General features: G+C 37.5%; 1 protein-coding gene across 5 annotated transcripts in view; it reads right to left on the reverse strand.

Moving 5' to 3' along the window:
* Positions 1-25,065, reverse strand: part of N4BP2L2 (NEDD4 binding protein 2 like 2) — a 41,789-nt gene extending 16,724 nt beyond the window's left edge. For 2 of the 5 annotated variants that reach the window (XM_032099560.1, XM_032099564.1), the window contains exons 1-7: positions 24,775-24,959; positions 23,626-23,710; positions 21,010-22,448; positions 13,322-13,446; positions 12,837-12,925; positions 12,411-12,487; positions 9,098-9,241 (exon numbers count right to left, since the gene is read on the reverse strand). In XM_032099560.1, the coding sequence (XP_031955451.1) occupies positions 9,098-9,241; positions 12,411-12,487; positions 12,837-12,925; positions 13,322-13,446; positions 21,010-22,448; positions 23,626-23,628 (1,877 nt within the window). In that variant the 5' untranslated portion in view covers positions 23,629-23,710; positions 24,775-24,959. The other 3 variants (XM_032099561.1, XM_032099562.1, XM_032099563.1) reach the window with 3 other exon arrangements.
* Between the last annotated feature and the right edge of the window lie 367 nt (positions 25,066-25,432).

Raw genomic sequence — 25,432 nt, forward strand, 5'->3', positions numbered from 1 at the left:
TTGGAATAACAAAAAAAGCCCAGGTACCAGCCTGTTACATATCTTGCCTTTAATGAATGAATGATAAAGATCTAGTTCCTCAAAACCAAATGGAATATTGGTATCAGGTGATCAAGCAACTGGAAAAAAACCACAAAACTTGCCAGCATTACTGGGCTTCCTGAAAGTTGCAATTCCATTAGACAGCTGAGCATTCAACTTAGCACTTTGCTGCTGAAGAAAGTGTCTTTGTCACCCTTTCCTACTCCATCCTCCAGATGTTGCCCTTGCCCTTCCACTATGGTCTTTTGCTGGCTCTACCACTCTCCTTGTGGATGGATTCACCTGCCTGACCCTGCATCAAAACAAAAGAAGTAGATACTTCATTGTTATGCTCATTTAACTCTCCAAAGCAAGAAGTAAAATAAGTGTCTAGCTAAGACAAAGAAGTGGTTGGTGGAACAAGTGAGTACTTACAGCAGCAACACATCAGATTGCCTCACAGAAAGGAAACTCAGCATAAATTATTTGTAAGAACTGTTTACACATTACAGCATTGCAAATTAATTCTCTCTGCCCCAAAACAGTAAAGATCCTACTAACTGAATTCAATCCAAAGTAACGCAGTATTTATTTTGTCTCTCAACAGCATTGCCACCTTTATAAAATATGCTAATCTATCACAATGTGCAAAGAACTGCTCCAATCTTTGTATTTTCTACAGGTGTGATGTATATACAGTTCAGCACAATGTATAATCAGTCATCAGATGGCTGCCCAGTTATAGTCCAGACACAAAAGACATTGATCTAGAGAGTACACAGAGAATAAGCACATAATTGGTTTGATTAAAGCATGCCTTTAGAAGCTGTTCATTTAATCAAATACATGGCAAAGTGCAAGCACTTTATTTTTCAAAGTAAAAAACCCAAGCAACCCACCCACTAAAACTCCCACATTCTTGAGGTAACTGCAATTCAGTTTCAAATGAGAGTCTATTCATTCCATAGAAATTTCAGGTGGAATGACTTTACTGATCTTTGTCCTGCCTGATTCATGAAAGTCATAAATATCTTATGATTTGAATGTCCTTTTCTTGGCTCCTTAGTCATAGAATATGCTGATTAAGATTAAAGAAATCAATCCTGAATATACTGTTTGATACATATGTTAATGTGTAATGAATATACTTGTGCCCAGTGTCAAATATCTACTTTCTGAACACGTGAAACAACTCAAAAGCTACTTAAACCTCCTCTAGATGCCATAAATATCTCACCTGACACAATTCACAACTCTGAGGAAAGAAACAAAACAACTCCCCCAGCAAGATGTGGACGGATGGATGCCAACAGATGGAGAGGAGGTGCCATTTTTTCTTTGATTGAATTTTTCTGCACCATTAAGTACAGCTCAGTGTTAAAACGCAGGTTAAGAAGGAGAAAAAAAAGGACAATGTGGAACACTCCAAGTGATCTGACTACATCTTAAAGGGATGTACTTAAAAGAGAGAGAAAAAACCCTCTAGTTTCATCATCAGCCTTTCCCCCATGAAGGCTCAGAGGATCATTTTAAGTTCTGGCAACATTTAGTCCTTTGAAGAGAACATGATGGGCACAGATTCCAATGTTATGCACTGCAAGTACAGTACCAATCATCTTGTCATGCACTCTAGAGTTACTCTTCAAATAAATAAATAAATAAATAAATAAATAAATATTTTAACCAGAAAATAAAAAGACCCACATACTGCAATACATCATCCTAGCACTTGAACACAGATGACAGACATCATATCAGAATGTAAAGATAAGTACAACAAAAGGGTTTTCAAAGTAAAAATGAGATTTACAGGGCGAAGTGTTGACCTTTCTTACCAACGCACATTCACACCAAAAACAAACGTAAAGTGAAATTTGAGATGAGACACAAGCAAAATCAAGTTGAAGAAAAATAGGGGTGTGAGATGAAGGAAGCAATGGGTATAATGAGAGCAAAATGAAATATCTGGAGATATGTAATAAACTATTCCCTGTTAGGAACTTTCAGTGAAAGATGACAGATTTTAGCTGTATTAAAAATAACTTCAATTAGCAAAATTATAGCAAAGAACTAACTATCCACCAAAGTACAGACCGTAATTCTGGAACAAAAGCACAAGTTTTAGAAACACAAGAATATATGGCAAACTTAAGGACGAAAAAGTATGAAGACAAATATACTGTACGACACAAAATACTACTTTTAACAGAACAAGAAAAAAATTCAAAAGGACAGCTTAGGGGGTGGGGTACTATATGCTCAGCTTTTAAATCAGCAAGAGTTTGGACTGAGGCATTAAAATTAGAGAACAAGGTGTAGCTCTCCACACAAGTTTATAATGAAGGGAACAAAAGCAGAGAAGATGGATCCAGAGTTATGAAGACAACTGTAATAACAAACACACAGGACTCAGATGAGAAAAAAGCAGTTCAAGAATAAACAAAAAAGGTGTGGAAAGTTACAACAGGAGAACAGTATCAGCAAATATTAAGTAACCAGCCTGTAACCTAGATTATAGCAACATTAAAATACTGGTAACTGCACACAATGTTGCTATTCACAACATCTGCTCCACTTGTTGCACTCATTCTGTGAATCTCAAATGCTCAATGAAATACTGAGAACTACAAAGCATTCAGTTAAAATGCACATTCTCTGGATGTTATTATACCTTTTTCAACAAATCTCCACACTTCATCATACTAGCATCAAAATTTTACTTACTATTTCTGCATACTACACTTTGGTATTAACTCGTTTCCCTTTTCGAGCATCTTTCACCCAAAGGACTAGAGATACACAAGAGACAGGATGAATTACCCCCTTAAAGACGACTACTTTTAAAAAAACAGCCCTGTATTATTCCTAGAGTGTTGGGGATGAATAGATGCAGAAAACTGTCTTGGAATTCTGCAATTTAGTAAGGATCAACAGAAATTTGTCTTTGGAGAGAAAATAAAAAATTACTTTAGATAAGCACTAATATATGCTATTATTTTCTATAAATAGTTCTGGAAAGACAATACAGGTAACAAGAGATAAATGGACACTGAGGGAGGGAAAAGAGGATCAGCTATAGGTGGTGTCAGGAACCTGTGAGCAACTCTGCCTAGTTATGAAACAACATAACCAGAATAAAGGGTACAGCCAGTTTTGCTGCTACAGTCAAAGCCAGAAACTTAGTGTCCATCTGAGAATAAGAACAGCATCACAGCCAGCATCCAACACCCTGAGACCAGGCAGCACTTCCATTATTAGTGATTTAAAACTCTTCTCTGATAGGTAAGAGCTAACTCTTCTGATATTCTGGACACTGCTCTCACTCTCATCACTTGTAACAGAGTAACTTCTGTCAGAAAGGACCTCTGGAGATCACGTGGTCCAACCTCTGCTCAAAGCAATACCATGGTCTTGCTGCTCAGTGCCATCTCCATGTAAGTTTTGAATATTCTAAGGATGAGATTACACAAGCCACTATCCAGGGCACACTTCACATGTTGCAACCTCCACCCACTGCTTCTCATCTAAGAGGACCCAGACTTAGGACCAAGAAACGCACCTAAGTATTAATTATTAGAACCAAGAACTCTCTAAACTCAAGTTTAGACTGCAGGAACAAAGCAAGAACAGAATGAAACACAATGCTCCGCCATCCACATATTGCATACAAAGAATTCCACCTATAATCCCACATATCATGAATTTTTGCTGCACTGACATAAGCACAGGCTCTGTAAAGTGAAGAATAATGCTAAATATTCACTGAGTATTTAGCATGTGTACCAAACGGGTGCAAAGAGCCACAAATGCAGCTCAAACATATAGACCTGACCTGCTTAAGGTAGATGATTCCATGTCTACACTTTTGTTACCAAGGTCCCTGTAAAGCACTGTATCCATCTTACAAGCAATCAGGAAAAATGCTAAATGGGGGGAAGTAATACAATCAATCCACTCCTAAGCCAGGTTAATGAGCCTTCAGAAACTATTATTGGTTAAGAGCAAGATGTGGGATAAGTTGTTTGATAACTCCTCATACACTATCATAACCTATAATACAGGTTACCCAAACCTAGGGCTAATGAATGAAGAAAAAAAAATTATTAAAAGTATCATGAATAAAATAACAGCCAAACAGCACTATGGGCCTATGACTAAGGCTGATTTGTACATGAGACAATACATCCCTCAGAAATAAACAAATGACTACTCCATCAGCTAAAGCAGCACTTCTTAGTCTGTTAGCAATTTAAAAAGAGGCTAAACAACGTCCACTACAGAATTCAACCTTTTTAAAATCAGTAATTAGAAAACATGCAACTACATGTTCCAAAAGAAAAGTTAATTGGATTAACAGAAAAAAAAAAAAAAAAAAAAAAAAGAGAAAAATATTTAACATCACTAAAAAGACTGCAAGTACAACTGGGGTGGGTTTTTTTTTTGGGGGGGTTTTCATGGATATATATATTCTGGCTTGGCACAACATGATATTGCTACAAGAGCATTATAAATCAGTAAGATACACATGACATGGTCAAGGACTGCCTGCCTACCAGAGAAATGAAGTGGGAGCATTATCAGCTAAAAGGAAACTGCAATTCCAGACACAATACTTCAATGCTTCTATTACCCTTGATCTAGAATTACACTGACAGTCTACCTCAAGCAAAACCCACCATTTGCTGCTTCTCCATTACTACAGAAATAAAGACAAATTTGAGATGATCAGACCTTGACAAGCTCTGTTACTTACTACTTTTTTTCAAAAAAAGACCAATTACGTTTTCACACATTTTTCTGTGAACTCAAAATAAGCAGATTTACAGATAATTTCAACCAATTAGCCTATAAAAAGAGAAGAAAAACCCAACAAATTTATTGATGTACAAGATTTTCACCTACAATATTAATAGAGAGCTTTGATCTCTGCTACTGCTCTTATTTTCAAAAGGATGAGAATATAAACATTTAAATGAGACAAGCATCACTCTAGAAACACTAAAGTGAAGTATTCCACATCTGATCCACATGAAACATCTGATCACTCAAAAGGAGGACTTACTTTCAGTTTCAACAGTCTTTTTAATGCTTTTTACAGGGAATTTTAATACATGTGTCTATTCTTTTGAAGTCTCAACATATACCTAATCACCTCATTTCCATGATGTACCAGTACTGAGCAAAAACATTTCTTCCAGAAAATTTGATTGCTAGGAGAAAGCAGAAGTTAAAACTACATGTCACACACGAATGTGAGAATTCTTCTAATTCACTGAGAATGAAACTTACTGCTCAGCTCAAAGAAAATACCAAAAGTCTAAATTACAACAGGGAAGACAGACACAAAACAATTAAGTATAAATATTATGGGTCCTATCTCAGGTAGAGAAAGCCTTGTTTCTAGCTATCTATTAGCAAAGAAACAACCATTTCTGCAAAAGGTTCCAAGAGACAGATGACAAGAGACAAAATCGTGGCCTTTGTCTTAAACACAAAAAGTTTTAAAAAATTATGTATCATGGCAAACTAGATTAACCTCCAGAGGACATGGCTACAAGAACACGACAGAATTCCTCACAGGAGATCATTTAACATCACTTAAATGTTAAAAAATTATGAGTGTTATATCTAGGTTGTACTCGTGGTTAGCAATAAAGACAGTTTAACAGGTAAAGCAAGACCTGCACATGCAAGCTAAACAAAACAAGGAATTCATTCACCACTTCCCACAGGCAGGCAGGTGTTCAGCCATCCCCAAGAAAGCCAGGCTCCATCACATGTAACTGTTACTTCAGAAGACAAACTCCACCATTCCAAACCCCCTCATTCCTTCTTCCTCCAGCTTTATATATCAGGCCTGACGCCTTAAGGTCTGGCATCTCCCTTTGGTCAGCTGGGGTCAGCTGTCCCAGCTCTGTCCCCTCCCAACTCCCTGTGAGGAGCAAAAAGTCCTTGATGCTGTGTAAACACTGCTCGGCAGTAACAAAAACACCCCTGTGTTATCAATATTGTTTCCAGGGCAAATCTAAAACACAGTCCCAGACCAGCTATTCTGAAGACAACTAACTTTATCCCACCCAAAACCAGCACACAGGTTTCTTAGGGTTTGGTCTTGGGGTGGTGATTTTTTTCTTGTCCATACAAAATTAAAATGAGAAAACTAAATCACCCAAAGAATGCTGATGAAAACCTTTGATAATTCGGGAAGTAAACCAATAAATCACGAAACAGCAGCTTAGATAAAGCAGTAAAACTAGAATCATTTTTCCCTATACAGCTGATGCTAAGTGGTCTGCTATATGAACCAACTGATGTATGTTCTATGTATTAATTTTCATTTACATTTCATACTTAGAAAAGCTGAGTGTTAAATTTACTTACCAAACATCCCACTAGTTTCAAGTATGCAGGAGAAACTCAGAATTTATAACATTATGGTTCTAAGCATTACTTAAATTTGAAAAAACCCCAACCTGACACTATTATTTCATTAAATATGATGAACTAGCAATTTATTTAAAAAGTGAACAATAGGAAACCTTTGTTCTAGGTACATTATCATCATCAACACAAGTATTGTATAGAAAGTACAGACAGTAAAAATTCTTAGATCCCCTGTCTAGCTGAGCAGCAAGTTCTTACATTTCTTGCACATACATTTTGAGCAAATAACTAATTTTCCTTGGTTTTGAGGGCATGAAAAATTCAATACCTGCACCATGTATTTCACATAATTTTTTATTTTTACATATAAATAGTGTATAGTGTAAAATCAACTTCTGATATATATGTCTGTGACTGTCATATCCTCAAAAAATATGATTATACCATGAAATAGAAGTGTTACACTGACAGCAATTCCAGTGTTTTCACCTACCATGTCACTGTACTTACCTTGGAATACAGCTGTACAGATGAAGCAATTTACAAATGTTTGATACAGAAACAAATTGCAAAGGTTCCCTTTCCTAAGTGTTCTTTGCAAACTGCAGGCCTATTGATCAGCATGCTTTGCACAGCAAAAACACTCCCATCCACCCATAATTAAAAAGGTGACACAAAAAAGCCACACCATCTTAAAACAGTACAAATTAGTACCTATTCAAATTAAATACTGCTAAAAAATCCCATTTCAGTCTTCAACAATCAGCTCTTTCTTGACATGCTTCAGCACACTGTGTGCATAGCTCATAAGCCTCAATAAATTTTATCATGTTATAGCTTACAGTAACAGAGTAAATGAGTCTAAAATCTTTTTATCTCGCCCACACTTGAAATGTGCTTTCATGTTTAAATATAAAAACTTTGGCATAATTGAAGTATTACTGAGCATTTACAATGATATCCATGATTCCCTTGAGACACAGAAAAAGATAACCATGAAAACTAAAATACAGTAAGATATTTGATATGAATAACAGACAATGAATAATATAGTTGGGGAGCCTCTTTTCTACACATACACATAATTCAATATATTAACAATGCATGCGCTACTGAAACACTTTAAATTATAAAAAAACACTATAAATTTAACTTTGCACAATAGATGTAAAAAACCACAGAAAGATACTTCATTATATACCTGGATTTTCAGGTTTCATAGTATTCAGACTTTATTGACAAAGTAACTTTTAGGGCCTATTCAAAAATCGTCTACAATTAAAAAAAATTATGCTGGCTTTGGAATTTTCAAAATTCTGATACTATGACACCAAATGAGTAATAGATAACCATCCAAATTCTTCTAGTTACATACTCATGTTCTTTACAAAATTTCCTGTTCTACATTTGATCATTCAGTGTATAAGGAAGTCAAGTGTAGTTAGGTTATTTCAGCTCGCAAGTTAGTAAAAATGCTCATCTGTATAAAATCCTACGAGCTTCAAAATAATAAAAACTGCTGCATTGAACTACTTCAACAATACTGAACACAAATATATTTTATTAATACAGCAAGCTGTTAGAAAGAATGCAAAGTGAACACTTACAAACTCATCATTTTTTTAAGAGAAAAAGAGCAGTTAGTCAGTCTCCATGCTGGCTCATTCTTTGTTATGTGCTCAACAGATTACATTGGCTACGCTAAAATTAGGAATGCAAGATGGTTTTACAGAATTACATCCACTATTTATATTGAATTGATGCATCCCAACTGTGGACTGGGAATTGACAGCCTAATTCTTTAAAACCTCATTTTTATCACAAAGGAAAGAAACTGATTTAGAAAGACACAGCTGTGAAATTTTGGGGGTTTAGTGATAAAATTTAATTTTTTTTTTTAGTCAGCACAAAACAAGTCGGTGGTGTGCCACCATCATCATAGTTTATATACTACCAATGAGAATAAATAAAAAAATGATTCAGGTTGCACAGTTTACAGCTGGTGAATACTGTACAGGCAGAATGTTGCTTCAGCTACCACATGAACTTCTGAGACCAAAAAAGAAAGGAAAAAACCAACAAAACAACCACAAAAATCAAACCTCTTGACTAAAATCAGAAAACACATGCCAAAATTTTGCCAACTGGCAATACATACCAAATAGAACTAAAGCACAATCCAGAACATAACTGCTTTCAAAAAAGTCTCCAAAAAGGTAAGAAGACTAAATAACAATCATTAAAATTGATTACTGTGTAGATAAACTCTTCTTCTGGGGCTTTAATTCTCTTTTTAAAGATCCTTATTATGACCCATAAAAAAACCCTGCTCAACAGTTACCTCATCTATGACAACGTCATTGTCTCAGATTTATGAAGAAAGACTCTGCTATATGCCATACTATATTAAATATTTTACTAAAACCCAAGGTCTTACAACTTTAATAAATGTAGTTTTAAAAACCATTAAATGTACAATTCTATTTACATGTAAGTCCATTAAAAAGAACAACCTCCAGAAGAAAAGGGGTCTTGAAATACGCCTATTTAAAACACAGAAGATCACTACTTTATCAGAGGCGATGATGTGTTTTGAAGAGGCAAATAACAGATTCTTATTAACTGACTGCAACTGTGTTACTGGCTACTGGAAATACTGAAAGAACTCCATGAGTCTGTATTGTCTCCCCACCTATGTCTTCTCTGCAGAGGTGGTCTTTTAGTGTTTTTGTGGGGAGGTACCACTGAATTCATGACAACAGGGATGGATATTTGATATTCGTATCGTTCCAACATCTGAGCAATCTTCTCACGAGTGACCCCATGTTTATTCCTCCTACAAAAACAAAAATTTAAATAAATTGTCTGGTATGTTTATAATTATATATAGTTATATATAAGTATATATATAATTGCATGTTACAGTCTTCAAGAAAAAGCCCTCTAAATTCTCAATTTTTTCTTCTTGCTTTTATTACACTGTATCCTCATACATCCTTCATACAGAAATGTGATGTTATTCACTACAGCTATGCAGCTGAACTATCCTAGAAGGATTTTGTTAATTATTCATCAGATTTTACATGGTATACTAGCTAATGAGTAGAGATATGAATAATAGCATAGACTACTCCTTATGAAAGCAATGCTCAAACTAGCATAAAAAAACCCAAACAACTGCACAGTTTCAAGACTTAATGACAGAATATTTTCTCATCAAGAAATATCTCTACAGAGTAAGAAGCAATTTAACTTCTGAACCAGAACAACATGCTCACAACACTTTTATCTACCAGTTGTAACTGACACTTGCTGCAAATTTAGAAATATACTGAAACACATGTAAGGGAAAAGGTATCAAAAGTGCTGTCCTATTCTTGCAGTGCTCAGTGACCAGCCACTTTCAGAAGAACTTGGTCTATTAAGAACCTGAGGCTTTACACATTACATTAGAATGTATTTATCTCCTTGGTATCTATGTAATAAGACTTTAAAATCCATGTTAGCAGAGAATTTCAGTCTCTGCCAAAAGAAAACCACAAGCCTCATGCACAAACTGAATGTCAGAGAATTGCCAGAACTGTAACAGAACTGAATCTAAAAGAAGAGACATAAAACAGAAACAAAATGTTTTGGTAGCATCAACAAGCATTTATCATAACCCAATACATTCTTATTGCCAAGAAACCTTGTCCAAGCTGAATTATTTCCACAACAAACAAAGAGGGAATGTGTTTCTGCACCTTTGTGCTTTCTGCCAGCGACAGAAGAGGTATGGGCCTTACCAACTTGCTCAGTTCTATAAAGGAGAAATCAACACTGGGAACAAACATGCTATACTGGAAAGAGGATACTCCATACAAGTATTTTAAAAGACTGATTTCCTCACCACCCAGCCCCCTAATGACTTTGTGAGTATTATTACAACAAAGAAGTAAGAATCAAGTTGACAAGGGTTCAAAGCACACTGCAGGTAGCACACTAGTTTCACATTCAGAATGGAAGCAGAATTCAGATCTCAGAACTATTCAAAATTACACTGGCTCCTTAAGGTGTATTTTATCAGGTTTCCTTCTGTGAAGAAAATGCTTAAGCAGTGCATTTCTCTCACAGACACTCTTCCCTGAGGCAACACCAGAAGCTGGAGTGAACATCGCATGTGGCTCATTGTTTAAATGCTTCTAATTTTTACACTGTGCTAAAGTGGCCCAGGAGCAGCTGCATGTTGAACTAATCACTTAGTGCGTCTTAACAGTTTTGGTTTTATTCACAAATATGAACAAGGTTAATCGTAGAGAAAAAAGTCAACCCTCTTGAAATATGTAGATTTTATAAAGCACTTGACACTCATGACAGACAAAAAATGAGAAGAGCAAGTCTAAGTCTTTTAACACCAAATGGTGGAAGCAGAAAGTTATTCAATATTTCGCCTATCTTAGTACTCCGAGAAAAAGATTATAGCTCAAGTACTCTGGACATAAAGTGCACACTCATCCACAATTGAATGGACTTGTGCATAATCACTTCATGAAAGAGGAAGTATTTTTCCTTGCAGAGTAAGGCAGGATAATAAAATCACTAACAGCAAAATTGCATCAAGCATAGAAACTGATTTAAAAAAGGAAATCAATTTGCTGTATAGTGTCATTTAATACTGTGCTCTCCTCTTCAGGCATGTCTTCGCTCATTCTTTGGCAGCTTGGCTACGCTGAGAGAGCATAAAGCCATCTATCTGAACTAATCTGTATTAGTTCCACATACCACCAAAAGCTCCTAACAGATAGGAGGAGGAAGACTGTTTTCCTTGGAGGAACACAGAATCTATTGATAAAAGCAAAGTTCTGTCACTATTAAATGCTTCCATATTACCCTCCACAACTGCATCCCCAGCAAGCTTGCTGATGGAACAAGAGCCCTCTCTTGAACAAAATGAAAACTTACCATCATCACCTTTCTTAAACTCCCAAAAAATAAAGTTTCCAGGCAATGGGCCTCTATTCAAATATTTAAAGAAACCAGAACTGCTAAAACATTTCTAGGAACCTTCTAAAAACTGGTAACAGCACTTCACAGTTCAAGGGTTTTCCTCTGGGACAGATAAAAGCTTTACTCCTACAATTAATGATTGAACAGTAAAATTCAACAGTAACAAACATCAGTTTATCCCGTTGCTTGTTAAGATCATGTGGAAACATGAATTATCCTGGAAAGTGACTGTCTTATGTAATGGAAATTTCATGCTGAGTATCTTAGAAGTGCCTGATTACTAAGATTCCTAACCTGGCTGTGCTGCACCCCAAACTAGAAAAACTTCTACAGAGAGAAGACTCCATCTCTAGAAACAAGTTAGTGGTAGCTTAGGAGCAAAAGGTGAAAACTTTAGAGTATTTATAAACACAATAAAGTCCAAGTCAGTAAAGCAAGCATTATACACAAGTACTTTGTGCACTGTAAGGGCTACTTTACAAAGCTGAAACAATTAGAAGCAATGTCAGTTGGATGCATGTAAAACAACAATCAGTGAGAGAACTCTGTCATCAACTGTGAAAGTATTACACTACATTTCAAAGAAAGAAATATCTCTGAGCTGGTCTGATACCTCGTAAGATTCCTAATGCAGATATATCTGAGACAAAAAGGACAATAACCAGGAAGAAAAAAGCAGCTTCCCAAGCATTCTCAGAACCCAGAAGTTCAATGACCCATGTTCTACAGTATTTTAAGTCAGATCTACACATGTCCAATAAAACTTTAATATTGACTTTTGGGCCAACAAGATGGAGCTTGTACTTACTTTTCTGCTTGTTTATCCATAAAACTTCCATGTAAAGGCATACCTCAAAATGCCCATTTAAATAGAATACATTTCATACTACTAGTAAAGTACTTGAGAAAAATATTTTGAATAAAATATAACTTACAGCATATATATTTATGCATGCATATTTACCTGCCTATCTATCTCTATATATAAAGTACCATGACATCTGTAAGAGAAACCTTACTTTTCTAATTCTTCAGGATCAAACTTCCACCAAGTATCTGGCTCACGGAATTCCACTCTGTATCCTTTTTCTAGAGCCTGCAGCAAGCAAAGAAATATGTGTGATGTGTATCATGATCACATAAAATGTAAGAAAAAAATAAAAGACAAGTATAATAAACAGATGCAGCATACTCTGCTGTGGTAGTATGCTGAATTTCACCTACCCCAGCTTGTCTTAGCTTTTGTTCCAGGCTAAGCAAATTAAGTCAATCCTTAAACTGATCTAAACTATTGCCATACCAATTACTAATCATTATCAATAAGCTGTCTCTCTCTCCAAAAACTTGAGCAAAAAAAATGTTTCTGGACAAAACATATCAACTTATCACATGCAAGGGTAAGTTTGAAAAATTGTTACAGTTGACAATCATGCAACAAAACCCACCACTTCCACATATGGCTTCATTTCCCAGGCTTGAGTGTTAGTGTTGTCTATTATAACTGGAGATTTTCCCTGCTCCATTGCTTGCTTTGCTGCAATGAAATATTGTGCAAGTTAATAAACCACATGGAACTCAAAATAAAAATAAACTACTCCAGATTTTCTTTCACTAATCTACTTTGACTGAAACATTCTAAGAGAAAGAATAAAAGGTACAGGCAGGAATGAAAACAAGCAGAAACAAGAACCTGATGCCCAAAGAAACAAGGTTATCTATTTTTAATTCTGAATCTTGCAGAAGTTCAAAATTTAATGTATATGTATACGTGAACTAAAGTATAAAAAATACTTTAAATACTTCTATATATGCTTTGCTAAAATATATATACTCCTTTTCATATAGACTCCTAACACTCATACATGTTATGCCACCCTCCTATTTCCCCTATGTAACACAGATCAATAGGATTCCTTTTATTCATTCCAACCTCTCTTCCGGTTCCACTCGTGGGCATCACCAAGCTGAGCAGCATTATACGTGTATCCATACTGCTGACGAAAATAATCATCGGTGCTGAGCACAATGCCATCACAACTCTGACCAAGCAGAGCCCTGTTAAAGAAAAACACAAAAATGCATTAACTTTCAATTTTCAGAGAGATAAACACATCAAAATAATATAGCTAAAATAAATTGAACTGTGACCTATTTCTGAACTTCTTGCAAACTTCAAACAGATTTATAAAAAGCACACCCATGTGTATTACCAATAATTCTAATGCAATTAAAGCAATATATTTTTCCTCTCTACTATTTTTGTATTTGTTGTTTCTTCTCCACTCCCAAGAGATGTTTGTATCCATCTAATTTTATGGCTATATTAGAGTAAGTTCCAAGTATCTCATAATAATTGAATGTATTTGCTAACATTTTCCATCTCAATCCTCACTTGGAAATATGTCTAGAAAGCAATCTGATCATGAGAACTCCCCATTCTCCCAAACATAAATCTAATTTCAGAAAGTACTTGGAAATTGGTGTTTAAAGGAAATCCTTCTATAACTGAGACCACAGCACATTTCTGTCTAAAGTCCACCCTACAGAATAGGTGCAGATTGGACTTTAGGCCTCCCTATCTATTTTTAGTTCTATAGCACATCTGGATTTGAAAACAGCAAACAGCCAGTTAATGCCACAGAGCATGTAGCGCCCGCTGCAACACTCAGATATCACTGTTCTATGGAAATTTAGGCAACTATTCCAGCTCAGAAATAGGCAACATACCCACAGGCTACAAAAGCCAAACTATACTAGCGGTATGTGGGATTGCACTACTGCTGAGGTGGCAGGAACAAAAAAAAAATTGGCCAGATCCCAAATAACTAAGGGGAACAAAGATATGCTAGTTCTAAGTTACTAAGCTTTCCTATATATATCTGTACAAAGAGCTACTTAACTGTAATTCTTACATGAGGACTTTGCTATGTTTTGCCACCTGTCACCAACAACAGACTTGTTATGGATCATAGTTTAATGACTGTGACACTGTATTTCATGTTAGTTTATATTCCTGTAGGTTTATTGTCCCACAACTCCGTTGTTGGTTATTTCTGCTTTTAAGATACCGACATATGTGCAACCAAATTCAGGTTACTAAAGACCAGAAGAAACTACTAATGGTGCAATGTCAAGTAACATGATCAAAGCTTCATACAAACTGTTACCTCCTCCTTGCTCTTCCTTTTCCAGAGCTTTAGGTTGCTTCAGGACAAATAGCCATGCTATTTGAGAAAGCAGAGCATGATACATTGAAAGTGCAGCCACTTTATTTAAACGGTGATAAATAATTGGTTTTGTTAGAGCCTTGATCTTTCAAAAGGATGTGTAATACACTGGTTTAGAAGAGTGCAGAAGGATTCATCACCTATTTTTGTTCTAAGTAGATCAAATGGCACCAGTAAATCATACACCACACACAGCAACAATTTTTTTATCCTTCTTCCTCCCTTGTATAAAATATTTAACAAATTTATATTAAGTTACTTGGCTGTGATTTCATACATGGCCCAATTCTCTTATTTACAGTATGCTACATTTGCCAATTAATAATGCTAGAAAAACTGGATCCATCTTCCACACTTGCTCCTTGTGTGCTAAATGTATATACACATATCTTAAAAAATCATCTGCCTTAAAAAAAGACAGCAAATAATATCTGGGATTCTTCTATTGGCTGAGTAGATGGACACACCCCTACAGTTCCTAGGGTCCTGAGCATCAGGTTTCTATAGGAATATATGAACTGAAGAATCAACACTAATGGGACATTCATCTTCATTTTTATTGCTAAGAACTGAGTCCATCTGCTCATGTTCTGGAGAATAACTCACTCACTCCAATTCTTTTGTTGTATCTTCCAAACAACATTAGTAGCAATAAAGAAACACAGTAGCAAGGGTTCAGAAATCTTGCAAACCCATCAACGAAGTGTATTCTTGAAATACTTTGTTAGTATTCCTTGAAGTTCAGAATACACCACAATTATTAATGAATCAATATAACTGAAATAACAGATTTAATATAGTAAACTGTATTTGCAATAATCCTAAACCCATAGAATTTGAGAAGGCAAAGTGGTTACCAAAGAGGCCAGAGTAACAGAGCCCTCACCCCATACACAACACACAAGCTATCACAAAGTCATGAGTTTATGATCTGAAACTTCAAATATTACAGTAGTGATTGGAACCTCTTTCTAAATTGTGAAATTGAATCATAGAACATTGCACTTTAAAAGCCTGACAATTACCTCTTTCAGAATTCACAGTACTTAAACTTTTAAAATTCAAAGCAGAAACCTGTTTGCTGACATCATATGGAATAATTCATACACCTCCAACATGTGTTTGGAAGTAAAATTTATCCCAGGCTCATAACTAGAAACCAGAAAGAACAAAAAGCATATCTATACAAAGAAAGCATCATTACTATCTAAACCGACAGAGATGATATTCCACTTTTGAGAGATGAAGAAAGAAAAAAATATAAATGTATTTCTAATGAGAGTCAAATTACGGATTAGTCAGCATCAGTATGTGCACACGCTTGAAATGAGTAGCATATTATCCAACTGCTGTAATCCATCTTTTTCACTCTAAACCTTCCCTCCAAGCAAACACCCACCTTTGAACACAGTAGGACACTGAAATTAAAGCAGCTCACCTACTTTTTCCAGACATGCTCTCTGATCTAAGAGAAGCTATTATCCTGACATACAAAAAACTCATGTTGAAACCAAAACATTAACTACTCAGCAAACCAATACACATTTTTTCCAATGCATACGTGCATGCATGCACACAAACAAATCCCTCTCCTTCAAAACTAAAATGGTCCCCAAACCTGTATCCTAGTTAGCCTACTCTGATAAATGATTTTATAATAAAGAAGGTATCTCAGAATCTAATAATTCACCTATTTAAAACAGCTAGCATATCATGGATGAGGAAAAAAATAGGCAGTAACTAAATATAGTGTCAAAATATGCAGCATTACTGAGCTGCATAAACGCTCCTTTGAAAGCACTCCTTGTAACACTATTTAAATAAATACATAATTAGAACCACCAGCACACCACTGTTTCTACATTCAGCTATAAACACCAATGCTTTAACTCCTCCCTTCACAACATCTTGCTCTGAGGAAGAACGGCCCCAGAGAAATACAAGTGTCTTTATATATTACTGGATTTAAATAAAAAGGGACTTCTTAAATGACACCAATATTCGGTCTTTCCATTTCACTAAGCTACATTTTATTCAAATTAATGCTTAGGTATTTATGGAGAAAAGCCAAATTGCTACTGCTGCCAATTTTAGTAACAAAATATTCTAAAAATACAAGTTTCTTTTCCTGTAACTTTTCCCAGGACTGTAAGATCACATTACCATCGAATTGTAGCAGACTTTGGTTACTTGGGCTAAAGCTATCACTACTGGGTATCTGTCTGACCAAACTGTTTACAAACATTTTTAACTAAATGGTCAATCTCTTCCAAAACCAAGATAAAAAGAAAGCATTTGTACAATATTTTGTTACTCTAAGCTTTTCTCTGAGAACCTTTGGACTGAGGAAGTGAAATCTGACAAAGTACATGTGCTCGTTTGCCCTGCAAAAACTTTTTGTAAATCTGCCCAAGGCATACAACTTTAAAATGTCACACACACAGAAAATAGGAGTGAAAAGAACTCATTTTTTGTATAAAGTAGAGCACAAAATGCAAGGATTCTCGCTGCAGTAAACCCAATCTTGAACAGAGCAATCTGGTAGTGGTCAGGAAGCTGATTCAGGACCAATACTGCATTTTAAGAATACATTTCTCCCAACACAAGAATGGCAACAGAAGGAACAAAATTGCCTTGAAATAGGAGGACATGGGAAGCATTGTGGTATAAATACCAGAACAAGCAACTTGGTACTGGCAGAAGAGCTAGGAAATAGGGCCAAGGCAAAGAAGGAAGCAGAGGGAAAACACTGTTATGATGAAGTTGGGAGTGAGCTAGTACCACTGATAGAAACAAGGAGAAAATGAATCTGGGAAGAAACGAGACGCAGAAGGAACTGAAGGAATCAGCTTAGAATTTAGAAGCAGATAAGGAGCTAGTAAGCACAAACCAAAAGCCATGAATGGATATGAACAGGAAAACCAAACTGGAAATGGATGGTTAAGAAACAGGATTTTGTATGGCCTCAGGGGCTAGGATTGTCTAAGTCAGGCGGACACAGGAAATAAATCCATGAGATGAGGGGAGCTCCTTAAACCCAGAAATGGCTGGTGTTATGCTCATATTTAAGGCAAGTAAAGACAAAGACCCAAAGAACTAATGGCTGCTCAACCTCACCTAAGCTCTGTTCTGGAAACAATGGAGTGCATCCTCTTGGAATCTATTTCCAAACATGTTAAAGAAATGAAGGTACCCAGGAAGAGTCAATGTGGGTTTTGCAAAAGACAAATCATTCTTTACTAACCAGAATGCACTGTCTGGTGAAACAAGCGCCTTTGTCAATGAGGACTGAGTGATGACTGCAGCATACTCAGAAACTATCAAAACTTCCAACATCATCTCCCAGCCAGTAGCAAGCAGAGAACAGCAAAGGATATAGTGGGACCAATATTTTTCAGTATCTTCATCATCAACTTGGGTGATGAGGCAGAGAGCTTGCAGGTGACACCAAATCAGCAGTGAGGCTCAACACTGAGCTGAACAGTGAGGCTTCTATCCAAAAGGCCACAGAGAAACCCGAGAACTGGGCTAAGCAAAACATCACGAAGCTCAACAAGGAAAGACTAAGTTCTGCAACTGATGAAACCTAAGCATCAGCACAGGTGGGAAAGTGAGTGGTTGAGCAGCTCTGTTGAAAAGAGTCGGAGGATTACAGTGGACATCAAATGAGATGAGTGAACGGTGTACTCTCATCAAAGGCAGGGCACACCACAACCTGGGCTTTAGTATAGGTTTACTTTAGTGCGTATTTAGTATATTTTTAGTTTAGTGTGGCCAGCAGATCATCAGAGAAGGTCTGCCTGACTCTTGTGTGGTCAATACTGAAATATTGTGTGCAGTGTGGGACTTCCCAGTTCAAAAGACATGCTGAAAAACATGGAAGGGCTGAACAGATGGCTACCAAGATGGCTATGGGCATACAACCTCCAAGGAGAGGTTAACAGCAGCTGGGCTTGTTTAGTCTGGCAGTGGAGACAGTAAAAGATCTGATGTCAGCCTATTACAGTGAATACGCCCATCCCTTACCAGAAGGGAAGCTGCAAGGAAGATGAGCCAGATTCTACCATGCAACAGCACACATTATTACAGGGGACATGCAAATTGTGGCTTGGGAACTTCAGTTTGGAGATTAGGAAGAACTTCCTTACTTAGGTGGGCTGTACTGCACTAGAAAAGTTTGGTGACACCACAGAATCTGTGGGGTTTTTAAGATCAGGCCTGACAAAGACATACCTGACCTGATCCAGTGACAGTGACTAACCTCCTCCATTCCTCCATGCAGAACAATGGACTAGTTCACATCCACTAGTCTCTTCCAAAAAACATGCCCGTAATTCCAACTGCTTAGTTGGAATGGAAGAGTAAAAACAGAACACAAACTTCAGTGGAAGATTCAAGACAGACACAAGTCAAGTTTGCGAGTGGGAAGAAAAGTGTCTGTACTTACAAACCCTTACTCGGTGCAAACCACAAATAGAAATTTGAAATTCCAAGGTCTCACTACTGGCTCTGTTGTCATTTCCTACTGGGAAACCCACTTGCAAGATACACCTCATTCCCCTCTAGTGCTGATCCACACAGATGATGTCAGTTCTCTGCTTTTCCTTCACAGTTATTTTACTGACACAAACAGTAGAGGTTTGTCTGCAGGTGCCAAAGATGCCACACCTGCAAAGACACCTGTAGGTATTAATATGACCTCAGATGTAACATCATTGCTGTCTAGTCTACACTGCAGAATTCTATGATGCTACATAGAAAAACATGTTTCAAACATGTTTATTAAGATTTAACTAATAATACATGTATTTTCCTCATAGACACCCATTAATTCTGGGATGCTTTTTCCCAAAGATATCCAAGACCCTGAGACGATTTCATGGGGATACACAACTGCAACCAAGCATTAAATATATGAAACTGCACGTAATTGAATACGCTGAAAAACAAGTACCATGCAGTTCAAATTCTGCACCCACTTTTGGTAACTATTCTTGACCTTGATCTCATAGTGCCCAGTTTCCCATCTGCTAACTAAGATTAGTAACTGATCTCATAAATGAGAGGAAAAAAAGCACAAATGTGTGTTCTTAAAAACCTGAAGATATTTAGACTTTTTCAGACAATATTAGTCATATATTTGGAGAAAGACTCAAAAACAATTTAGCACATCAAACGTGGAAAACAAATATATTTGGTATCTTCACATTAAGTATTATCCAGTCCCTGAACTGAATGAGGCAGCATTTTTTCCACAGGCTTATTTTTCCAATTTTTTATGTTGCTTTCACATATTAAAGGAATTACTGCAGTAATACCACATGGGGACATGCAGCTTCAAAAATGCAGGCTTGCAAAATACAGCAATCAGTAACAATAAAATATTATAGCAAAAATCACTCAAACATGTAAGAAAAATACCTATTAGAAATTTCTAGCTATGATAAGGAGATCACTGTCTCCTAAATATCAGGGAAAACTCCACTCCTTTATATAAAAAACAAGTAAGAACATGATGACTGTATCTATTTCACAGACTCCTTGCAGCCAACAGATGACAACTACAGAAGACATCCCACCTGTGATGTAGTTTCTGGATGAAACTCAATCAGTTAAGTACTGACTTAGTAACTTCTTTTTTTTATATACACAAGAGAAACTTATTTTCACTTAATACAGGTAGTGTCTGTGCTCTGTCAACTTTTTGTGCTTTTTGAACTAGGCCAAAAACACCAAGTGAAAATCCAAGTTGGAGATGGTATCTTCTTTTAACCCTGTCAGACTTCAGCAAGCGTATTTTGAAGAAAAAAATAATACTTTCCTTGTGTGCTTTTCACAAATAAAGAAAAGCAGTTGACAGACCATACTATGAAAAAAGGGAATGAGACAATGCTCAGTTTCATCAATACACACTGAAAACAAGTATTTTCAGAGTCGCAGCGTTCTTCTAATGGCCTTTGAAAATTTTTGCATGGGCATGAAAATGTACTTATGGTTCAGTCAAATTGACATTGTTAGATTTGATGGGATTTTTTTTAAATTAGGGAATTTAAGAATTAAAAAAAAAAAGCAGCAGACCATCACATACTAGTACACTTGAAAATTTCAGAATAAAAGATGACGCAATTTAATGGATGCTCAACATATTAAATTTAACACAGAGGAGCTCCTGTTCATCAAAACTCCGAAGGAGACAAAACCCCCGAGTAAATATTTTTAATATTTACTGTCACTTGCACTCACTAAGTACAAGTGACAGCAAATATTAAACTACTACATTTTAATAACCTAATTCACGAACTAAAAAGTTTCCTAAGTGCTTACAGATATATTCAAATTCTTAAAAAGTTTTTATTTGAATAAACTTCTCAAGCTTTAAGTCTTTACTCACCGAGAAAGTGTTGATTTCCCTGAACCTGGTAGGCCTCTTAAGATTAAAAGCAATTTCCGTGAACAACTGAATCTTTCTTCCGATAACTGCAATGAAGAAAAGCTGTGCATTCCTTCCCTACTGTCAGCTTTTGAACCCTTCCAACATTCTTCTCTGGTTTCACAGAAACCATTACTTTGGAGTCCATTCTGATCATTACTTCCATTCCTGAAGACCTGAGCAGAATGGATGTCCATATGACCAGAACAGTTGGTATTTTGATCAAGCAATGGATCACGACTGTTGATATCAGTATTTTCATGGTAACAATGATAATTTTCATAAGAAAGCCCCCCATTCTGAGAAGAGAGAGTATTTTGGATTTGTGGTAGGGAATTAAGTATCTGAAAATGGGATTGATGGTTGAATCTAGGAGGAAGAGATCCCTGAGGTTTTCTGAAAGATGCACTAGTCTGCCAAGCAGGTCTGAATTCAGGCACTGAGCAGTTCCAAGCATCAACTTGGCCATTAAAAGTATTTTCAGTTTTCCAGCCACCTGTCTCCACAACTGACTGCTGCTCTTTGCTTGTTTTCTGACTGTTCTGTTCCCCCGAAAAACACTGTCCATTCTCGTAAAATGGCTGCGGACTGCCCAACAATACAGGTTGAGAATTCTCTTCTGAGCTTTGACTACAGTTAAATGGAGAGTGCTGTTCCTGAGAAATTTCAGTTTCTTTTTCCTGAAGATTAGCATCTAAATTTTCATTTTCCAGCTGGTGAATTTCTTTATAGAACTGGTCCAGTTCATCATCTATTTCTGGTACAGCAGCAGAAACAGCCTGCATCTTCTTCGCCTCCTTTCTTTTAGATCTGTTTTCATATAATTCATTCTCATCTCCTTCATTGTTCCTACATCCACTACAATTGCCAGATTTGTCCTGTTTGTTACTTTTAGCAGGCTTGTAAATCGGTCCTATGAAATCTTTGCTTGTAAAAAAGTCTTCATCTGATTCATTTCTATTTACTGAGAATAATGTACTGCTTTTCTCAATATTATCTTCACCAGCATTATTTGTAATAAAAGGGCCTTTTTCTTCTTCAGCTTTAGAGTCATTTATTGACGCAAACGGAGGATTTACATTCTGCACAGTTTCTAAATCAACTGGCTGACAAAGTACTGGATTATTTTCAGGGAGAACTTCATTCAAGGATCCCAAGACACCAGTAAGTATTTCCTCTTGGTTCTGCATTTCATGTTGCCCTTGTTTATCTAAGGCACACAAAGGTATACAACCATTTGACTTTTTCTCAACATCCACCCTCTCCTGAGTACCTTTGTTATCAACATCAGGGAGTTTCTCACAAGCCCCTTCTGTTGACTTCATTCTTTTAGAAGATGGCTCAATTCTGATTTCATCCTGATGATCCAAGAGCCTTACTGTATTTTCAGCATGAAGCATCTTAGAAACAAAAAAGAATACATTATCAGCATGCACATTTTTTAAATAAAGTATAAAAAAAGCTGAAGTTATTCAGGCCTATGACATCACACCCTCCATGGCCACAACTAGAATGTACTCACCCAGAAGAAAAACAGACATCACCTACCACAAGTACGGTTCAAACAAGACTGCTACATTATTTATTGCTCATCTTCAGTAAAGAACTAAATTAGTGCTATATCAGTCCAGCAGCCACATTTTATGATATGCATTAAAAAATTTACAAATCATGCTTTTAAAAAGTGACTATTTGAAAATTTAATTACATCAACGATCTCTGACCTATGTTACTACTGTTCTCTGCTACCTGTGTTATTCTGCCAAGTGTTTGAAACCACTTTTAAAGATAAGCATGTGCTAATTTCCAATGCACCAAACTGATGCCTGAAATCATGAGCAACACACTACTAATACGAGCAACAAAAATGCAAATACTTCAACCCTGAAGATTGTTTTCTGTGACATGAACCAAACTCAGCTAACTCATTTAACACCAGTCAAACAGGTGCTGGGTGACATTCGTAATTTAGGACTAGTCAAGTAAGACTTAAAATCAAAGCTGCAATTTGTTATTATGGTTCTGGTTTTGGAACTACTAAAGACTTCTGGACTTTTGTGTTAGGGACCAAGATCACTTGCTTGCATGTCTTCTAAAATTAAACACATAAAAAAAAAAAAAAAAAGAAAAGAAAAAAAATCCCTGTCCCAAATAGATTGCATTCTAAGAACTAAACCAGTAAGTTCCAGAAAGGTTCAGACGTGAGCAAAGACAAAGCAAGATGGCACTAACCACTGTGACATGCCATTATCCATCTATTAGTCTGGATTTCTTGGATTTTGAAGTCTACACAGTACACAATAAAGAGCAAATTCTTCCCCTCCAAGAAAATGCAGTTTCAAACAAGAAAGAACATGTTTCTCTTACTGGAGGGTTTATTCTACTGTTTTCTGAAACATTTCAACTTTCTAGGAGTAATTAACAAAACATCACATGCTCTTCATCCTGGATGAGAAAATAATTTTTTTCTTTATCTGAAAAGGACCTGTAGGTAGTGTTATGGGAAGATTTGTAAGTAACCATTATCCCGTCATGTTTACTTGCAAAACTGACAAGAAAAGGCACTTTCTCACCTACCATCCAAAGGAAGAGAAACCTGCCATTCTCAACCTCAAAATGTCTAAACGAAGGAGATTTTACTGTCCGCACTTGACTTTAGTACCTGGAAGAAAGCACTACCGTCAGAAGGCAAAGAAACATGGCCATACAACTCTCTCTCTTCCTCAGAATTGGTACAATGTTCTCTCCTCCTCCCCCCAAGATATATGTGGTTTGTGCATACCTCCATCTTCTTAGTTCTTCATTTTTGAACATTAGAAAGCAAGTATGACATTACTACCAATTATTGAGTCTATCCCCACCTACAAAAAAAAATGCTATTCTGCCTCCACTCAAAAACAGTATTGGGGGAAAAAATTTACTTTATTAGCTTTTATATCCTCATCTTCTTCTGGGATGGTGTTTAAGCAGACCCCATTTCCTGATGTGGAATTAAAAGAGCAAACATGTGAACACTTGCTGCATGACAAGATCCCATGACAAGGATGCTGCTCCATAACTGTCTCACATACGAACATCCTTTCTTGCTAATCTCTAACAGACTTTCCCTCGCTAACCTTGGAGAGAGTAAAGCTACATGCAAAACCATATCCACCTGCATCCTTGGGGAGGACAGAGCAAGTATGCTCAAGGAAACTGCAGTCTTTCTGACATTCGCACCTCTTGAATGGGACAAGCTCGGGTCTATATAATTTCTGTAAATAACTGGTTGTAAGCATTGAACCTGAGCCAGCACATGGGATGCCAAACTTATTTACCACTTTACCTGACCTGTGAAACATCCAGAAGGTTCAATCAACTAACTAACTTAAGGCCTTGAACTCGGCCTGTACAATACCTTTCCCAAATGGAAAAATAAGGCCTATATGGCAGAACCTACAGACAGGGGAACTGACTGGCTTCCCTTGCACTGTGGGTAGGGCGGTCACAAGGCGCATAGCCCAGCGCTCCCCACACGGCGCCAGGACCCACCTGGAGCCGCGGGAAGAAGGCTCTGCTCCCACCCCGGGCCGGCAGCAGCGTGTCCGAGGTGAAGGCACAGCCGCCGACCCCATGCCTCGGGGAGGTGTGTCAGCCGCCCCCTCCCTCCCTTCCCCACGGTGCAAAGCCCAGTCCTCTCCCACACACATAAACATTTTCCTCAGCCCGCCGCCCACGTCACAGAACCTCAGCAGCCGCCGGCTCCTGCACGCTGACACCGCCATCCCCACGCTGCCTCTTCCCCGCCCGTGGTGGCACAGGTCCGTGGCAGCAGCGGTGATGGCGGAGGAGAAGCGGCTTCCCTTCGCGGCCCGACCGAGCAGCAGCCGCAGCAGCCGCAGCAGCCGCCGCAGCCGCACGGGGGGAAGGACACGAACCTCAAGACAGCGGCTCCCGGCCGCGGGAGGGGCAGCGCGGCCAACCCCTCGCTCCCAAAATGGCGCCGCCTCCCTGTGCCCTATCACCTCGCGCGTGGCACCGGGAGGGGCGGAGCTTCCCGCCCGCGCCGCGCGCCCTGCCCGATGGGAAGTGCCCGCGGCCGGCGCCGGCAGTGGGGTTGGGGCTGTTTTACTCTCCTTCGGGGGTTGTCTTCTCACCGTGTCGGGAGGTTTGCGTTAGGTGGCGTTCTGGTTTTTGTGGGGGAACAACAACGAAGTTCCGGTGAGGTTTGTCCCTAGGGTAAGAGCTGCCCAAGTTTCTTAGACGTGTGTTGCACTTCACATGGATTTGCAACCTTCCGTCCTGCATGGATAAAGTAAAAATTTAATATGACGTGGCTACTTTTTTTTTTCGAATCTTGTGATGCTGTGCAAGGCAAACCACATTTTTCCTAAAAGAGCCCCCC

This window comes from Corvus moneduloides, chromosome 2 (assembly GCF_009650955.1).
Source record: "Corvus moneduloides isolate bCorMon1 chromosome 2, bCorMon1.pri, whole genome shotgun sequence".
Classification (NCBI taxonomy): domain Eukaryota; kingdom Metazoa; phylum Chordata; class Aves; order Passeriformes; family Corvidae; genus Corvus; species Corvus moneduloides.